Here is an 18,509-nt window from a genome sequence, read left to right on the forward strand (position 1 = left end):
ACCCCATATTCCCCGATAAGCTTATTAAGCTGTCGATCACTGCACATATTTACATAATTACAATAAGATCTGCCAGGGCACTCTATTTCCGTGAAATTACAACGGAATCTGTTACGTAATAAGTTTATAATTGTCGTACGACTTCAGTTAAAATAGAAAAATAATTAAGTTTATTCTTGTTTTCATAACGTCAGACGGACAAACTCGACTCGGCTGAATAACAATCTGCGAGTCGGGTAAACGAATTTTAAATAAAAAGTGGGAGGTCGAGGGTCGAGAGCCGAAGCGACCGAGCGGGCCGAACTTTTGTCATTGTTTCTATATTTCGCGAGGCAATTAGCGCAACTCGAACGCGCGCGACTCCTAGCGGCTCTCAAGTCTCAACCCATTCGTTGCGTCTAATCAAATTGCGACAAACACTTTTAAGAAATCATTTAACCATTCCGATTTCATTTTCAACTGTTTTTAATAACATTTAGAAATATGCAATAATATCCTTAATGTTGGTAAATAATTAAATATACAATCATAGGTTTTGTAGTAAACTGTTCTATACAACGTATTATAGTGCAAATATTTTATATTAAATTTATTACTCAAATAGTACTTAATACTTTTTGCACTCTTTTAAAATTAATTTTCTTGATTTTTCATGGTTGCCTGTAAGAAATCGCTTTTAGTGATAAGGCCGCCATTGCACATCTGTGTATCTTTAAATTAACTGTATCTTTTATTTTATTTTTGTTATATTTGTGCAATAAAGAATTATTATTATAGTAAGTCAGTATGTTAAAATATATTTATTATAGGTATATAAGTATACACAAAACTAATAATATGAGGAGGCCAATTGGATTTTGAAAAAAAAGTGGCGATGAGATGATAAAACTTAAATTTCCATAGGACGAGGCATCCCTTCGTCGGTTCGTAATGTCTGTGTTTAAGACAGACAAACAAACAAACAAGCATTAGCCGTACGGCGCAGTAATTACCGCGTCTCTCGCGGCGACGTCGCCGCTGCTCACGGCGCGGCGCGGCGCGGCGCCCGGTAATTACCGCGCTCCGCGAGGGTGCGGGCGATCTCCTGTCAAGGGATCGCGTGCAGAGCGTCCGACGCCCGCATTAAACGCCGGCGAAGAACCCGTGTGCCCCATCTGATAGCGTGCTATCAATTTCGCGATCTACATGCTTTTACGTCGGCACCGCCCCCCGGACTGACGTCACGCCTCACGACCCGGTAGTGATACCATGTAAGCGTTCATATTGTCGTGTTCTTCTATTTGTCACGTTATATCAAACCCTGTTTTAATTTTCTATAACCAATCTACATTTTAGTTGTCTAGTTTCAAAGTGATACTAAGTCACGCTATCGCGACTAAGCACATTTTTAAGGTTTAGAAACGCAAAGTTTTTAAAAAGCTTGCATGTATTTACAACGTTGATGTCTTTTTCGTGACAAGTGGTGTATAACCTTTGATATCCTATATCTAACAAAGAAAGTTCTTATAATAGAGTGCTATTTCACGTTTTGTGTCAAAATATTACCAATACGTTTATTTTCTAATAGATTGCATGCATTTATATCACGAACTTCATATAAAAATTGTAAAACTGCAGAACTGTTCTGAAGATAGGTGCATCGTTACATACGCTACCCTCTAAAGAAGTGAAGCTATGAATACAAAAGAAAAACAAAGACTAGACAGAAAAGCCACTCAGAAGTGGTAAAATCCTTTCCAGTCAATTTGGTATTATGAGGTAATGGAGAGTAACGGACATGATTTACGCGGCTCGGCGGACGGCGGCGCGTGCCTTCGCGGGCGCCCGGGCGGCCACAATTATCGGCCCGCGGGCGCTCTCAATTACAAAGAGGCGCGCCCGTGGGATTTCACTTTGCTTTCCGACGAACCCAACAACTAATCTTTTAGTCCCACCATTCTTCACACTAGAGTGTTATTTGGCAAATGTGTTTTAATCAGATTAACCAAATATTAAATATACAACATTTACATATACAATAATAATATTATATATAAAATCGAAAGGTCACTCACTCATCACGAAATCTCAGAAACTACATGTGCTAGGTATCTCAAATTTTGCATAGGAGTTACTTATAGGACGTAGGTGCTCGCTAAGAATAAATTTGCAATATTCGACTTCTAAGGGGTTGTTTTTGGGGTCAAAAGTTTGTATGAAACTTCGTTACTACAAATGCTAGGAGTCTCAAATTTTGCATAGACGTCACTAGGACGTAGTCATGGAAACAGAAATTAATAATAACATAGTTCATGCGGGTGTAACCGCGAGCGGGCCGCTAGTAATATTATATAATTTATTATGTCAAACTGACAAATATATTTTATTCCTATTTATTAACAATCATTTATATAAAATTTAACAATTTTTATTACAGAAATATGATTTTGCATATCACCAAGTCACACATACACATACATCCTTTAAGAAAAAAAGTGTTAAATGATTCATTGGATAAACGAATTGGGTGTTTGAGTACGATCAGGTCGAGTGGAGCGTTTTAATTTGTGCGGCGACACACAAGTGGATTCCGAGCCGTGGTTTGCAGCGACGAGTCGAGTGCCCTGCTAATTGCAACGCCAAGCTCTCCGCGACGAGCTATACGCGACCTTATATCCCGATCATCAAAAACAACTATTCATCATTCCGTTTCTCTCTACTTACGAACAGACTATTTCTTTTATTCAAAATTGTAAATTCGAATCGCACGTATTAATAGCAACTTGTAGAATAAATTTCACCCATAGGACCAAACTGATAAGCCTGACCAAACCGTAATCATATCGGTGAAAACATTAATTACGCGCCTCCAAGCTACAAATGAACAGTAGATACAAAAACGGCAACTAATTATATTTAATTGTGTGTTCATGAATGCTTGTTTCGTTCAGATTTAAAGGAGCTGCGGAGATCGTCTCGAGTAATTTCTGAAGAAACAAATGAAAGTGGCTCCCCTCGCGTTACCGAGCGCTTTGCAAACGCGCGGCCTATGTAATCGGATAATAAAAAGGGCAAACGCGGTAAATATAAGATGAGGAAGACAGTTTTACGACCGGTACCTAATTAAGTGGTGAACCAAACAAAAAGAAGAAAACGTTTACGGCGAAATAAGACGACCTCTCGCTTCACGTGTACACTCACTTTACCCGCCCTAATGATATATAAAACTAAAAATAAAATCTAAAAATACAATCATGATGTAACAACTAGTTTTGAACAATGTTGATTTACAATTTTTCACTATAATATTATGAATAGTCTGCTAGCGAGTAAAAACGAGAGGGCGGGCGGACTGTGCGCGTGAAACGGATATTTTGGGCGCACAGGTATAGACCGTTACGCGGAATGCGACCTCACCTGAGTGTGTCTGATTCACTCAAGCTAATTCAGTGTGCTCTATTTAGCGAGCTGCGAGCTTTACCTTGTGACACCATGTTTGTTTGCCTGTACGGATGCATGTCGCTAAACAAGTTTAAAAAATCAATTAACTTATTTATCCAATTACGTACATAACTAACCTAACTAGGCCTTACGTACACATCATAATGATTTACGATTTATTTACACGCTGTAACGATTCAGAGGACGTAAAGTTTAATTCTGTCTAGGGATGAGGACATGGGTATGGGTCCAGAGTTCGGGGCGATTCATTAGCGGGGCCGCGTCAGAGCAAACAAATTAACGCGACGGGCGTGTTTTAGTCGGTGATAAAAGGGCGCGAGGACTACGGGCACCGCGCCAGCTGCGTGCGGGTGCACGATAAATCTCCCAGACGGTGTCGATAGGGCTCCACAAGGTTGCGAGTCCTATCTATCGTTGACAGCTAATTTTGTACGCAACTAATTTCTAAAATATGCAAACATTATTACACATTAGTTCATAGCAAAGTAATGATATATCTATATATATAAAATCGAAAGGTCACTCACTCATCACGAAATCTCAGAAACTACATGTGCTAGGAATCTCAAATTTTGCATAGGTGTTATTAATAGGACGTAGGTGCTCGCTAAGACGGGAATTTGCAATATTCGACTTCTAAGGGGTTGTTTTTGGGGTCGAAAGTTTGTATGAAACTTCCTTACTACAAATGCTAAGTCTCAAATTTTGCATAGACGTCACTAGGACGTAGTCATGGAGACAGAAATTAATAATAATATAGTTCACGCGGGTGTAACCGCGAGCGGGCCGCTAGTTATTTTATAATTTCATTTTAAAAAAATAATAATGGTAACATAAGAGAGAAGTCGACGACCGTAGTCGACACATACTGCTGCACTAGTGCGACACGCAACCGCGCGCCCGCATCGTCCGCACTGAAAATGGCTTCAGTTAATTAACTTTAATCAGAGAGCCAGGACCATCTGCCCCGTTCACGCCTACATCATATTTTGTTACACTAGCACACCATGTGCCCCCTTATCCTTGTTAGTTTATCAGAGAAACCTTACACTGTTTGTACGTATACTTCGTTCGTATATCGAATAAAATATTTAAAAAATCCTATCATCAATAAAAAGATTTCAAGTATATCAATCTCTAGTTTTAAACAGTGTAGAACGTTGGTCTGAAGTTATATACGATTGCAGATACTACAAGTCAAGTGGTAGCGTGTTGTTAGGCCATTAACGCAGCGTGACGAATCATCCTGCTGGGGTTCACCGGCGCGGCGGGCAGTGGGAGGCTCGGCGGAGCGTGCCCGCCTCGATCTTATCGTGCTTTCCGCGAACATCGCATCGCACTGTCCGCCCGCGTCTATTCCGTGACTGACTTTGTACTATGCCCTATCTACACTACTTGTTCTATCATAAATTAAATTTAAACTTTCACAAAGCTGTAAATCCACCCCGCACCGCCCCGCCCCGCCCCGGCCCGCCCGCGTCGTCACGGCAGGAGGTTGGCACGGCGCGTAATGAGCGGCGGATGCTTTGACCCGCTGCCTCTAGAGCTAGACCGATGCAAACGCTAAGCTAATTAGGCGACACTGATCTGAAGCCACAGCAAAATTAGTGCGATTGTCAGTGGTTTAATTCACAACTATAATTAATTACATCAAAATGTTGTGGAAACAAAGAAAAAAAAATATCCAACTACAAAAATACTTATTACTTTATAGTAGCCACATTGGTAGTCAATTTAATGGAGTATAATAGCATCAGTTATAAAAAAGGAAGAGGAATAACACCTATGGGAGGTCCACCACGTAGGCTTGTAATTGGTTCGTAATGAAAAAGCTAGATATTCTTAAGAAATTAAGAATTATTCAAAAAAAATTATACAAAAAAGTATACTTATCTAGTACAAAAATGTTAAATGTTAGTTATGTTCAAAATATCAAAGCGAACTTTAAAGGTCAAAATCAATGACTCGTATAGACTTCGAGGGGGATTTAAGGGTACCAATAAGAAAAGCAATGCGAACGACAAAGGTAAAATGTCACGTGTTTGCCCTGTTTTCACAAATGAAAATTTGAAACAGTCCCGTCGATGTTTGCTTACTTCCATTGTTGAAATAGTAAAGTAAGTTAATTTGATCGTTTACGTGAAACACTTTCACGTTTCAACGTGCTCTATTGTACCTATGTGGTACTCAAATATGTTTAACTTTTTTCTTCTTACACATTCCCTTTTGGTACCTATGTAGAAAGAGAAATCCAAATTAATATTTTTTTCTATAATTTGCAATAAAAAAAGCCTAAACAAAATAAATTAATAAAAAACCAATTACCTATATTTAAAATACACACGTTCCTAGGCGTTCAAATAATGACAAATTGATTGATCTTATACACACAAATGAAAACGACGTGACCAAATTTGCACTACAGGCAATAAATAGGTATATGGTTCGCACAGAACATAAAAAAAAGAAAAATATTTTATTTACAAAAGTAAATACTTCTTGACAAAATGGCAAATCCCAATCGTGTCAAAATTGGTAATATAATTCATTTTATACGCTGAAATTATAGTTAAGCTCATCTCATTAATCTGGGTTTCCGCGGTAAGCCCAAAGGTGCCGATGGTGACATAGACAATCCTCGCGGTCACCGCGGGTCGTGTCTGCCAAATCCTTTGGTGAATTCAAGACAAATGTAAGCCTTAAAGCAATTGCAAATTATATTATTTACTTCGATTTATGCCTGCATACATTTATTATTATTTTATGTAGAATTATAAAAAGTTAAAAAATATGATTTAGCTGGAAGGCATGTTTGTTATCGGAATAAAAAGATCAGAGGGATAGTAAGAGACTACTAAGACTCATCCTAATCGACGCAATTGTTCTCACTCTGCTCTTAAAAATAGCTCTAATAAATAGTTAAAAATAGTTCAAAAACACTACTTGATACACCACCACCACAAACATCCACTTGTTTTAATAGGAACAAATAAAATTTTTCCTCGGTCTGATGATACTCATATATTTCCATTAAGTATGAAAAATAGTGAATATGAAATTGTTGCAACACATGCAGAACAATGTCTCGTTAGACAAATTAATAATTAACTTATTTCGTGAATTGAGAGAGGGAGAAATTGCAACCAAAACACAAAACGCGGTTAGAAATTTAATCAACCCCTTGACCACGACAACGTATAGCAATTTCTCATAAATGCAGGGCGGTCGTACCACAACAGAGCACAACAGCAGCGAGCAAACAGCGGCCATTGTGCGTGTGCGGGGCGTTCGCGAACTCGTGCTTCATGGCAGTTTGCGAATTGCAAGTCAACATACTTGTTGTGAGATCGCATTTTGTATTAATGATTGCCCATACACATAACCTTTGTTAAACGTTTGGTTACAATCATTGTTATCCACTAAATTTAAATATATAGGCCGTCATGGCGCAGCGGCAGCGGCTGTGGGTTCGATCCCCGCTCGAGGTATTGAAATATTTATTTACGTTTATATATCCATTTCTTCGCTCTGGTGTCGTGGCAAAGCGCGGCGTTGAGTTCTACCACTCAACAAGCACTGCTTCCAGAATACGGCAGAAAGTGAGGAACGGAGTGTCTTAACAGGTTCCCTGTGCCTACCCTGCTGTGTGCGGGATACAGCGTGAAGCTGATTTTTTCTAAATATATATATATAGCGAATACTTATTAGTGATTTATAACGGTATAATAAACAAACTATATTTAACAGCATACTCGGCGCGATAAGGCTCTCCAAAGGAAATAAAATCGGTTGCGTGACTGTCTTACGGAACGTTTCGATGACTTCCTTTGTTTCTTCACATAGTTCGTGTCGCACACTGTTTGTATCACGCCAATTTTTAGTATCTTACAGATAAAACTACTTATAAGCGTATATATTACCATCTAATTTATTGTTACAAATTGGTATCTGTTATAAAGCAAACAAATCTGCAGCAGGGTGAACAAAGAGAACCTAGGGTTAATACACTCAGTTCTATAAAATTACAAGACATTGAATATTGAGTAGCGGAATTCAAAGACATTACACACCGGATATATTTTTCGAGGTAACCTTTAAAACCGGTAGAATAGTATAGTAGTAGTTATTAATACTTTCTTTTTTTTTTCAAACAAAAACATTCATTTTCATTCTCTAGACAAAATTACTAATTTTAACACTAGAAGTGCCGAAGATTGATACCCCCCTTGAACCGCCGTCGTGACAAATTTGTCCCATTCTACTTATTACGTTGATTGTTGGTATAATACAAAAAAAATATTATTAAAATAATTCGTAAAATATGTAGACCATATTTAATAATCAATTCTTATTCTTTAACAAACATAAAAGTACCAAAAAATAAAACACAAAGAAAGAATCAAATATTTCTAATACGTTCTGAGGTCGTGACAACTAACTGAATAACTCTTACAAAATTAAAAGTTATTGAAATTAGTTAATATTATTAGTAGGCCAAGTAATGCATTAATATATTCTTCATCAGTGATACATCACAGATGATTTATAACATTGCGTGGTAATGCCTCCAGAATTCGGCGGAAAATGCCAGCGGAGTGCATAGCACTAGGTTCCCAGGTTCCCTCTACCTACCCTACAATTGCCCACATTTGGTATCAAGTGTTTTTCTGAAATTCAAGCCTAGCTTAGTCATCCTTTCATCTGATACCTCAATTGGACTAGCGGCAAAATTTAGTATTGACACCAATTTTACCCTACTTTTCAGGCTATTATTTTTTAAGATTTATACATAAATGTATAGTTTTCAGATTTCTTCCTGTACTAGTACTACATGTAGATGCTAGCTGCCAAATTTCATAATTCTAAGTTAACTGAAAGTACCTTATTAATTTGATTCCCTTTATAGTGTCGAAATACATGTTTTTTACTATATAAATAGTCATATCTTTTTTTAAGGGCGCTTTTTCAGGAAATCAAGGGACTGTAGATCGTCATATAGTTCATATTCATATACTCATATGAATATCAACTCGATTTCTCCAAGCATTCCTGAGATAAAGGCACAGACAGACGGATGGACAAAGAAATGATCTTATAAGGGTTTTTTTTTCCTTAAAAGCTACAGAACCCTAAAAACTTAGGCATTGACTGCTAAACCTACTATTCAATTTTTTTCCGCCCCCGCATTGCTCTTTCCCCTCCACCTCGTCCCCGAGGCATGAAAATATGTCAAATTATACCCTCAAATAATAAAATAATAATGGCGGGACAAAAATGACCCAGCGGCAGTTCTAGGTAAATCTCATTTTTTTTCAAAAAGTATGACTGCTATAAAATTATTTATATTTTTAATTAAATAAAGGTGTAAAATTGGTAATAGTAAAAAAAAATTATGTACATAAATTAACAAATAAAAAAGTTATATACAATCAACCTTGCGTTTGGGTCAAAAATGGGACGGCGGCGCTTCTAGTGTTAAAACGTTATTCTCTTTTTATATTATACATCTAAGAATATTCCTTCCAAACCAACAAAGCAAAGGCGTCTTTATTGACAAAATAAATAACAATGTCAACGAGGCGAAGCGAACGATTAATCTAAGTTTAAAGAGTTAACAAGATGGTTAGGTGAAGTGATCAGCGGGGGCGTTGTTGCAGTTTAATAAGCGTTAGTTAGCGGACGGAGGCGCGGCGCTGGCAATAAGGCGTTATCTCCGGTGCGCCGCGCGGTGCGGCCGCGAGCGATGAACAAATTACTGCTCTCACATCCCGACCAACCCGGCTGGTGGTAATTCGTCTAAATCTAACGAGATCGTACACCAACTAATTGATATTCCCGTGAACGATAGACTTCATATGAACGTGTCAATATTGTTTTCATTTGGTACTTACCACCTACACATAAGTTCTGGCCTTATTACCAAAGTAAATAATATACAGGGTGGAATTGTCAGCACCACTTTAAATGAAACCACAGTTTTAACTACTCTATGAAAGCCTAATATAATTCAGAAATAAAATAATTCCCAAAAATGAAAAAGTTACTTTTTCAAACAAAATAAATAATAAAATTATCGTTTTAAAATAAAACGCCATTTGTAAAGTATAACATAGGCACGCACACACTTACCTGTCAAAGCGGCAACGTCGTACACTTATGTGTGCGTCACACTAAATACAGGTATGGATAAAAATCGTGAAATGAAAAAAAATCCTAAGTCAAAACTGTTGAGGTACCTTGATTAATTTTTTTAGCTTTGGGTTTGAAATATTTTACCCTATATGCAGTTTCAGTAAAAGAAGCACTGCCTCTTCCACCCTGTATATATATTATTTTTCATTGAAATAGAAATATTCCACATAAAAAGTAATCATAGCAATCTTTAAAATTTTGGTCAAGCCAAAGTGGGCAATTAAATTTGAAATTTCAGCTTGGTGAACGTAAAAGTGCATCGGTTTGAAGGAAATATCTCCATAAACGGATGTCAAAGAAATATAATCTCAACAATTGAGCGTTCCTGACCGGACTTGAGTTATATATTTATAAGTGACTTTTATTTAAGTTATATTTGTTTTATGAATTAAATGTTTTAGATTAATGTTTTTTTAGCGCCCTGGTGTATCCCGCACATAGCATGGTAGGCAGAGGGAACTTAGTGTTATGTTTCTATTAAAACACTTCCGTTCTCCACTTTTCGCGGAAATCTGGAGACATATTTCATTACCTTGAATTTTGAATCAAATTTACAATCTATAGGGTTTACAGTCGCTCGCTGATGTCCCTGCACCACGACTGGCCTCAAAGACAATACTATTTGAAATATTCATATCTTTAAAACAAAACTGAAAGTATTCAGACAAGGGGAACCTCGCGGAGAAGTTGCTTCAGCTACAATATTATTCGAGTGGCAATTAAAGAGTAAGTTTTGCAAGTCGTTCGTAACGGCCCCTACACCTCAATTTCTCTTAAAGCATCGATGCGTAACGACGCAATCGGGCGCAACTAAGTTAATTCGATCCAATTCACGGCAACCGTACAGTTCATTGCAACACTCGCCGGCGCGCTTCTTCCGCCTACGAGAAAAAATGCTGGTGCAACTTATCAAATGATAGATGAATGTTGACTCTGACCATGGATATTGAGGGCATATCGTGAGCTATATCAAATTATTATCTTTATATACGTAACATGCTTTGAGTTTCGCCAATACCACCAGAATTCTGTGGAAAGTGGTGAACGCAATGTCTTAACACAAGGTTCCCTCTGCCTACCCCGCTGTGTACGGGGTACAGCGTGAAGCATATTATTATAACGACATTGATATAATTTTCTTCATTTTCTCATTAATTAAAGATCTCTTTAATCAAAAGTTATTTGTTTGGTACAATTTGGTCAGAAAGTACAATCCTGATTAAGGTTTCATATTTAATGAACTACACACGAGGACCTCCTCCAAGGAAAACCGCAGGCTAATTTCAATGTGGGTATTACTTCTTGACTATTTAATAAACAGTGTCTTACTTTACCAACAAAGACAAAAGAAAACCCACGACAGGTAATTAATTTGGAAAACAATGTGTTTGTGCGAGGTTCACAAATTACACATTCTTGCAAGCGGCATTGCAAAGTGCATGCGGAAAAATGAGAAAATTCACAAGAGAAAGTGTTCATATGTGAGAAAGGGGCGGCGAGGCGAGGCGAGGCGAGAGGCGGAGGCGGAGGCGCACAAGACGGGCCGCACACAGTTTAATTTCCCACGAGGTCGATCTCAGCGCCGCGGAGCGCAACCCGCGGGAATTAATTGCCAGTAATGAATAGTCAAGTGAGCGTCCGTTAATTATGTATAGATATGCTCAAATTAAAAAATAATAAAGTCATAACAATTACTTCAATTGCCATGATTTTTATATATTCTTTTTTAAAATGTACATAATAATTAATAAATGCTATCATTTAAATGCTTGGCGAGTTGTTACTCGGTGACATTAAAGCTTTAATAGAAAATTGGGTGTTATTTTGGAATATCTTTAACGTAAAAAAAACGTCCCCACGGCGGAAATCAGTATGATTTTAAGTGTAAGTTTTTGAGTTCAGACCCAAAAAAGCACATAAAAAAATCTTAACTAAAAATATTTAGACTACACCTACTTATAGTATTTTTAACTATACTAATGCTTAAAAGAATTTGAATACTTAAATAGATATATTTTTCTTCATATTAATGCGTTTAGTAATTACTAAAATTATGAGTTACGATTATCGAGATTTGCTTAAACTGCACTATTTCTAGAAGCAATAATAATTTACACAAATTTTGCAAATTAATGTAAATAACAAACAATACAGTTATTTACATTAATTTTACAGTCGTATAATAAATTATTTACGTATGTATCCATTACTTGTCATTTTAACAAGTTGTTTTGAAAGACATACTTATGCAATAATATAATAGTTTTTTTTTTACCATCGGGAGAAATCAGGTAATAATGACAATGGTTGTGTATAACAAAAACAAAATTGTAAATCGTCTCTACACATTCTGAGAATAAATGTAGAATTTTCACACGAACTATAAATTGGAGCAAGTTGCAGGTAGACAAGAAAATATTGTTTTAAGTTCATTGACCTCCTGTTGCATGCTCTGTTTACTTCCATTTTATTTAGATGAAGAATATTAAGAAATTTGTTAAAATATAAACTTGATTATCAAGTTCATTAATGAGAAAATAACTGTTATCTGTATAAAATTTTGTGAAATAAATCGTAACAACGAAATTAATATAAAAATGTGAATGTACTTTAGTAACAATTTAAAATATCCTGTAAGAGGCTACCCTCATTATTAATATTTTCTATAACAACAATCAAAAGCTTATTCCACAAAAAAAAAATATTATAAAAACGTAGACTCTGCAAGACTCAGGGTATTGTTCGATAAGGCGCCGTCGAAGCAGTTTCGAAGCTCAATAGTATTTGAGATAGTGTTGTGATCTTCACCAATTTTATCACATACGTGTGCCGTTACAATCGATAATGACGTGCAGTTAAGGTGTAGCTTTATTACTTCCTAGTTAGACGCGCGTCGTGGGAACAGGGCCGGAGATGGAGGCTCGTAAGGGGCACGAGCAGGCTTCACCGGTACGTACGTACATACTCGTATAATACTCGGTAACGGTAATGCCATCTCACCACATAGTGCGAAAATATACATGAGCGTTTCGCGTCGACGGACTTGATTACATGTGTTACGTTCACGTTACATCTCCTACCGGCCGACTACGAGTACATAATAATTGTTATTCCAGCGGCAGCATATATTATTCGTGAATCACTCACGCGCTAAGAGAAAATATAGGCTTGTTTCACTGAGTAATCTTACCAATATATATGTGAGATTAAATGAGACAAAACTAAGGCACTTTTTCAATATTATGAAAGAATTTTATTATTTTTTTATTTTTAGTTTGTACGCTGTATCCCACATTTAGCAGAAGGTAACCTAGAGTTAAGACACTACGTTCCAGACTTTCATTCATAATCGTTGAGAGGCGAAACTGAAGGACGCGCATGAAATCTATACTAATATAATAAAGCGGAAGAGTTTGTTTGTTTGAACGCTAAGATCTCTGGATCTACTGGTCCGATTTACATTGTTTTTGTTTTGTATGAAAGCTGCAGTCTTCAGAAGTGCTATAGGCTATATAACATGACATTACACATATAAACTAATATATTTTAAAGTACTTTCTAATTTGACGTGCAATTTAATCTGCCATGTTAATAACAACCGTCGCGTCGCTACGCAACCGTTACCGCAACATCTTGATATTCATCCTTATGAACATAAATATAATAGTCACTTTTAGCATTTTATCTAGATATAAATTATAGTTTACTGTATAACATTCTAATAAATAATTAAGGAGATGTCACTGATTCGATATGACCTAGCCTTCAGGCGGCACAGTATGACCGACGCGAACGGGCAGATGACGTTGACGGTTTTATAAATTTTCATACATTTTCAAACTTTATTTGCTATTTATAATTCATTTAAAATACACTTTGATTCTCTTCTTATTTTATTTGATATTGCTGGCAAAAAATATCCTTTTAGGTAGTTTTTAGGTACGGGTTGTAGGTACTTTTTCTAATATTAAGAATATCCTTTAATTACTTTTACATCTTATGTTGGTTCGTTTCAATTTCTCAGATATTTTTTCTAATAATATGCCTCTACTTATTATTCTTTTTAATTATTTAAGCTTATATTTTTTTACTAATTCTATTGAAAACTGAAAATAATATATTTAATAAATATTCTTATAGTTTAAGCAGGCGTAGCCGCGTCCGGGTCCACTAGTCTATATATATAAAAGGACTTGTCCTCACTGACTGAGGTAAGACGCACGCACAGCCGTAACCGCTGATGATAGAGAAACGTTAAATTTGGACAGGTGTTTACTTTTGTAATCTGGACATCCACTAAGAAGGGATTTTGAAAAATTTTAACCCTAAATGGGTGAAATAGGGGTTCAAAGTTTGTATGGAAAAAAATTTAAATCGGCACCGATTTTTATAAAATTTGAAATTTAGATTTTTAAAAGTATTTAATTGAACACGTGTTTCATCGTTTTCTAGAATTCTCCCCCTAAGGGTGCATATAAGGGGTTGAAAGATTGTATAGGTTTTTTTTAAATCGTCACCAATTTTTATAAAATTTGAAATTCAGACTCTTAAACTTATATAATTAAACACATGTTTCATGGTTTTCTAGAATTCACCCCCTAAGGGTGCAAATAAGGGGTTGAAAGTTTGTATGGGAAAATTCTTAAATCGCCACCGATTTTTATAAAATTGGATATTTAGACTCTTAAAAATATTTAATTGAACACTTGTTTCATGGGTTATTAGAATTCACCCTTAAATACGCAAGCGAAGCTGCGCGCGTCCGCTAGTATTATAATAAAATTATTAGTCTTTACGAAATGTAACTTAAAATGTACGCTGTTTCTTTGTAATCTGTCTTATTTTAATCTGAAATATAAGCTCAATTATGTTTATCTCGGTATCATTAACAATCGTGTTTTCAACGTAGCGCAGGTATATATAAAAACGTTTTAGACGTTTGTTATGTTATGGGTATTTCTCAGATCTGGTTGTTAAAGTTTAAGCTTTGGGCTTAGCTTTTTGATATCTGTACCTATCCTGCAAAATTCTTCAAAATGTTTCTTGTATTCTTACACTTTGTTAAGACAGCACATGTAAATCTTTTTTTTACAGTCTTGTTCAAGCGGAGCATTGGTTAATAGTGAATCAAATACATTTATCCATTTGAGATTCAGTTATATAGTTGTTTATAACATAAAGAAAGTGGGTTTACGATTACGGCGGACTAAAACCTTTCACTAAGTCTCTGTTGTGTTCCCAATGAAAGTACCGTAACCACCAATTATGTATTTATATTCGCCCTATATAAACACTTAACTTGTTTATTTTTTATAGAGCACAATGTACTAATTCACGTTTTATCAATAGCAGTATATCTATCTACCGTATTAAAACAAATTTCGAGACAATTTATTGCAATTTCAGAAATACCACCCACACCGATTCTAATGATAACTTTTATTTTCGTAAATAATTTTTACATTTTAAGTAACAAGTAATTCAAAAGTAAAAAATCGAGCGAAGTACCAAAATAATAATATATGAGCAAATATTTTAACAATTTACTTCGACAATTTAAAGAAAATAAATGTACTCAACACTCATTATAAGTACTCTCTATTAAAAAGTTGTTAATTAAATCTGTAATGTATCAATCATTAGTCTCCACGAAGACAGACACTTCATAATGACATTATTTATGGCCAGCAACATTAATATTGATACTCCTTTGTGTTCTTCCAAAATGACTTTCATTATTTCACGAACAAAGGCCTTTTATTGTTAGACAATACAAAAATCGTCCATGTTAAAGGTGATAGTAAACTAAGCTTACACAATTTAATGTTTTTATTTATTCAAGTAGTTAAATCATATTTAATATCGATTAATTTAACAACATTTTATATTGATTGTCCGAGTGATTCATAGACAATGAGTAGCTGAAACTAAAAGAGGATTTGATGACACTAATGTGACAATAGAAAAAAACTATACTCTATTAAAAAAGCCGTGAGATAAAAAGTAAACCATCCAAATAAAGCTTATTTTACAGGTAACGATTAATAGATTTAATATATTTTATGAAAATAACTATGGAAGTATTAGTTAATAGTGTTGTAAATAATACTATAACTAATATCTATAGAACTTTCGAAACACTTTCAGATTTGATAGAAATCGATTATTACAATACAAATAATATAAATACTTTAAATTATATTTTTTTATTAAAATGTGACGTGATGTCATCGGTCAGCTTACATCCGTCATTTTTACAATAGATCGACATGTTGATACGAGAAAAGTGTTTTCAGATATTTTCGTTTAATTCTTGTTATTCCGTTGTTACTTTTGTTAGTTTTTTAAAGTTTCTTATTTTGTTAAGCTTGTTTTTGGTATATTATATCAACTTGTTCGTGCTTAAAATATAAGTAGATCTTAACCGAGCAACGATTGCACTTTTCTTCGCCATTTTATCTCAAGCCCAAATTAATAAAGTATAAGTATATAAACGATGTATATATAAAGTATATATAAACGAAGTCCATTGTATTTTAATTGTTATTTTTTTAAATAAAATATTCATTAAGAGTGTGTATGCAATTATGTATATATATTTAAATTTAATATGTATGTACATATATTTAATTAAGCTTAACGGAAATAATACTGGAAAAATAATTATCGTCGTAATTAATTAACGTCATCGTAGCATCGCTTTGAGGGTCGTCTCACTGTTAATGCTCGGTAGGCTGGTTGTGGTTTTTATCCAAAATCAACTAGGCCAATTAATTTTTTTCACTATCACATTTTGGTCAGGAAAAGCGCGACGTTGATATCCACCACTTAACATGCAATATCTAATTTTAGGCGGAAAATCGACAACGGAGAGTCTTGTCATTAAACTCTTATTGCCTAAACTGCTATGTTGGATAAGCTAAAATAAGTATATATTTTTTTACCTAAGTCTTAGTTAAAGCCGAAACAAATGCAGTTTTTCGATTTTTGACCAATGAGTTTTCGTCAAAACTAGGAGACTAATTTGGTCAAGAAAATTCGAAACTTAATTTCATCATATGATATGTAGTTTGAGTTAATATAAATAATGATTCTTTACGCTATATACGCTACTGCGACGACGTCAAGCTGCGAGTGTCATGTGTCATTTGTTTGAGAAAGTTTGACAAGATTTCTAAGACTTGTGAGGATTGCTTGCTAATAATTCGGTTTTAATCTGATGCAATAGGAATTTTGCAGTTTTCGGGTGTAGTCTCGGTTCTTCGTTACCACTTATCACAACTCCAGTTGTAATAACAACGAGTTGTGACAAAGTCACTCAATAAAAAAAAAGTTCTATATTTGCATAGTTCTATGGAAATTGTAGGAACATTGACATATTTTTATAATCAATAATGAATGTAAGACGTTCATAGATATTTAATATTTAGGCACATGTATTTAATACTATTAAAAAGAAAAAAACAATTTTTGCATGCCATGTTTACCTTAAATATAACATACACATAGTAAATTCTATGCTATTATTTGTATATTTCTCCAACTATAATGTGTAACAATTGGTAAATTAAATAAATAAATAGAATATTCTTATTATGTAGAAAAAACGCCATCTAGTGGCCGTAAAAGTAATTACAATGAAAATTGTATTGTATAGTAGTTCTAGTTTTTATCTGTGGCGTCGCTGTTGTTGTGTATAACAAATTCTAAACTTTCTAGTTAGCTTTGACCACAGGTACATGCAGGGGCGGACTAAGGCCTAGGCAACATAGACAACTGCCTAGGGCCCGTAATTTTTGGGGCCCGAAAATTAGGTTTTTATGTTTTTTATTTTGTACTTAACAAAATAAAAAACATAAAGTAAGTTTTCTTAGATTCCGATAATTAAATAGAAATCATTTAAAACCGAAGTACGAAAGGCAAAGTATGTGTCATGACTTGAGAGCCCGGAATTATAATGTTGCCTAGGGCCCGTTTTAGCCTTAGTCCGCCACACGCATGGGGGTTAAATTGAAATATTAATATAGGCCTTCGTCAATAAATAGACTATTTAAACAACTAGTTCATTATTAATTTATTCAATTCGAACTAGTATTTCCTAAGACTACCTCTTCCAACACATCCAAGAATTTCTAGACATCTATAACTTTATTTACAAATGAACATGCATAGAAATTAAATTATTTAAAAAAAAAAAATATCAAATAATATCTATTTATACCAATATCGAAAACAAATGTTTAAGCATAGAAAAAATATCAGCAAACAAAATAAAAATACTTTAAATTGATATATATTTTCTATACGTTAACCTATAGACATAAAACAAATAAATATTGAATGAAGTTTGTCTAAATATAATAGCGAAAACTGCGTAGGTTACTGCATTTCTTAGATTAGTGTGCTTAAACGCACAGACAAAAATTTGACAATCAGGAATAAAAAATTTAAAGTTTTATTAGATCTATTACATCAACAAAGGCCCCCAATGATTATATTTTCGTATATTTTGTAAGGTACAGACAGGCAGCGATCAGCTACATTTATATTATCATCATGTCACATAGTAAAGGCCTGGAAATTTCTTAAACCACTTGGGGTTGGGAAATTAAAATAAAAGTGAACTAACCTGCAGTTCAAAGGGTTGGTGGTGCTGCGTGGAGTCGGGCGCAGGCTGCACGACAGAAGCGCCGTTGACGAGGCCGGCGCCGCCCACACCGCTGCTGGCGCCGCCCACCGCGCCCACGCCACCCACACCGCCCACGCCGCCCACTCCGCCAACGCCGCCCACGCCGCCCGCGTACTGCAACAACCGACACCGTTCATACTTGATACATGTTACCAGGAGCTACTTCACAAGAATTTCATCATTTTTT

General features: G+C 35.2%; 1 protein-coding gene across 3 annotated transcripts in view; it reads right to left on the bottom strand.

Moving 5' to 3' along the window:
- The window catches only part of pum (pumilio), a 65,230-nt gene that overhangs the window by 35,914 nt on the left and 10,807 nt on the right, over window positions 1–18,509 (bottom strand). For all 3 annotated transcript variants that reach the window (XM_085192397.1, XM_085192398.1, XM_085192399.1), the window contains one exon: window positions 18,263–18,436. In XM_085192397.1, coding sequence (XP_085048523.1) covers window positions 18,263–18,436 — 174 coding nt within the window. The remainder of the gene's footprint in view (window positions 1–18,262; window positions 18,437–18,509) is intronic.

Source organism: Heliconius melpomene, chromosome 11 (genome assembly GCF_056956725.1).
Source record: "Heliconius melpomene rosina isolate 202511_hmr_F chromosome 11, ASM5695672v1, whole genome shotgun sequence".
In the NCBI taxonomy this organism is placed as follows: Eukaryota; Metazoa; Arthropoda; class Insecta; order Lepidoptera; family Nymphalidae; genus Heliconius; species Heliconius melpomene.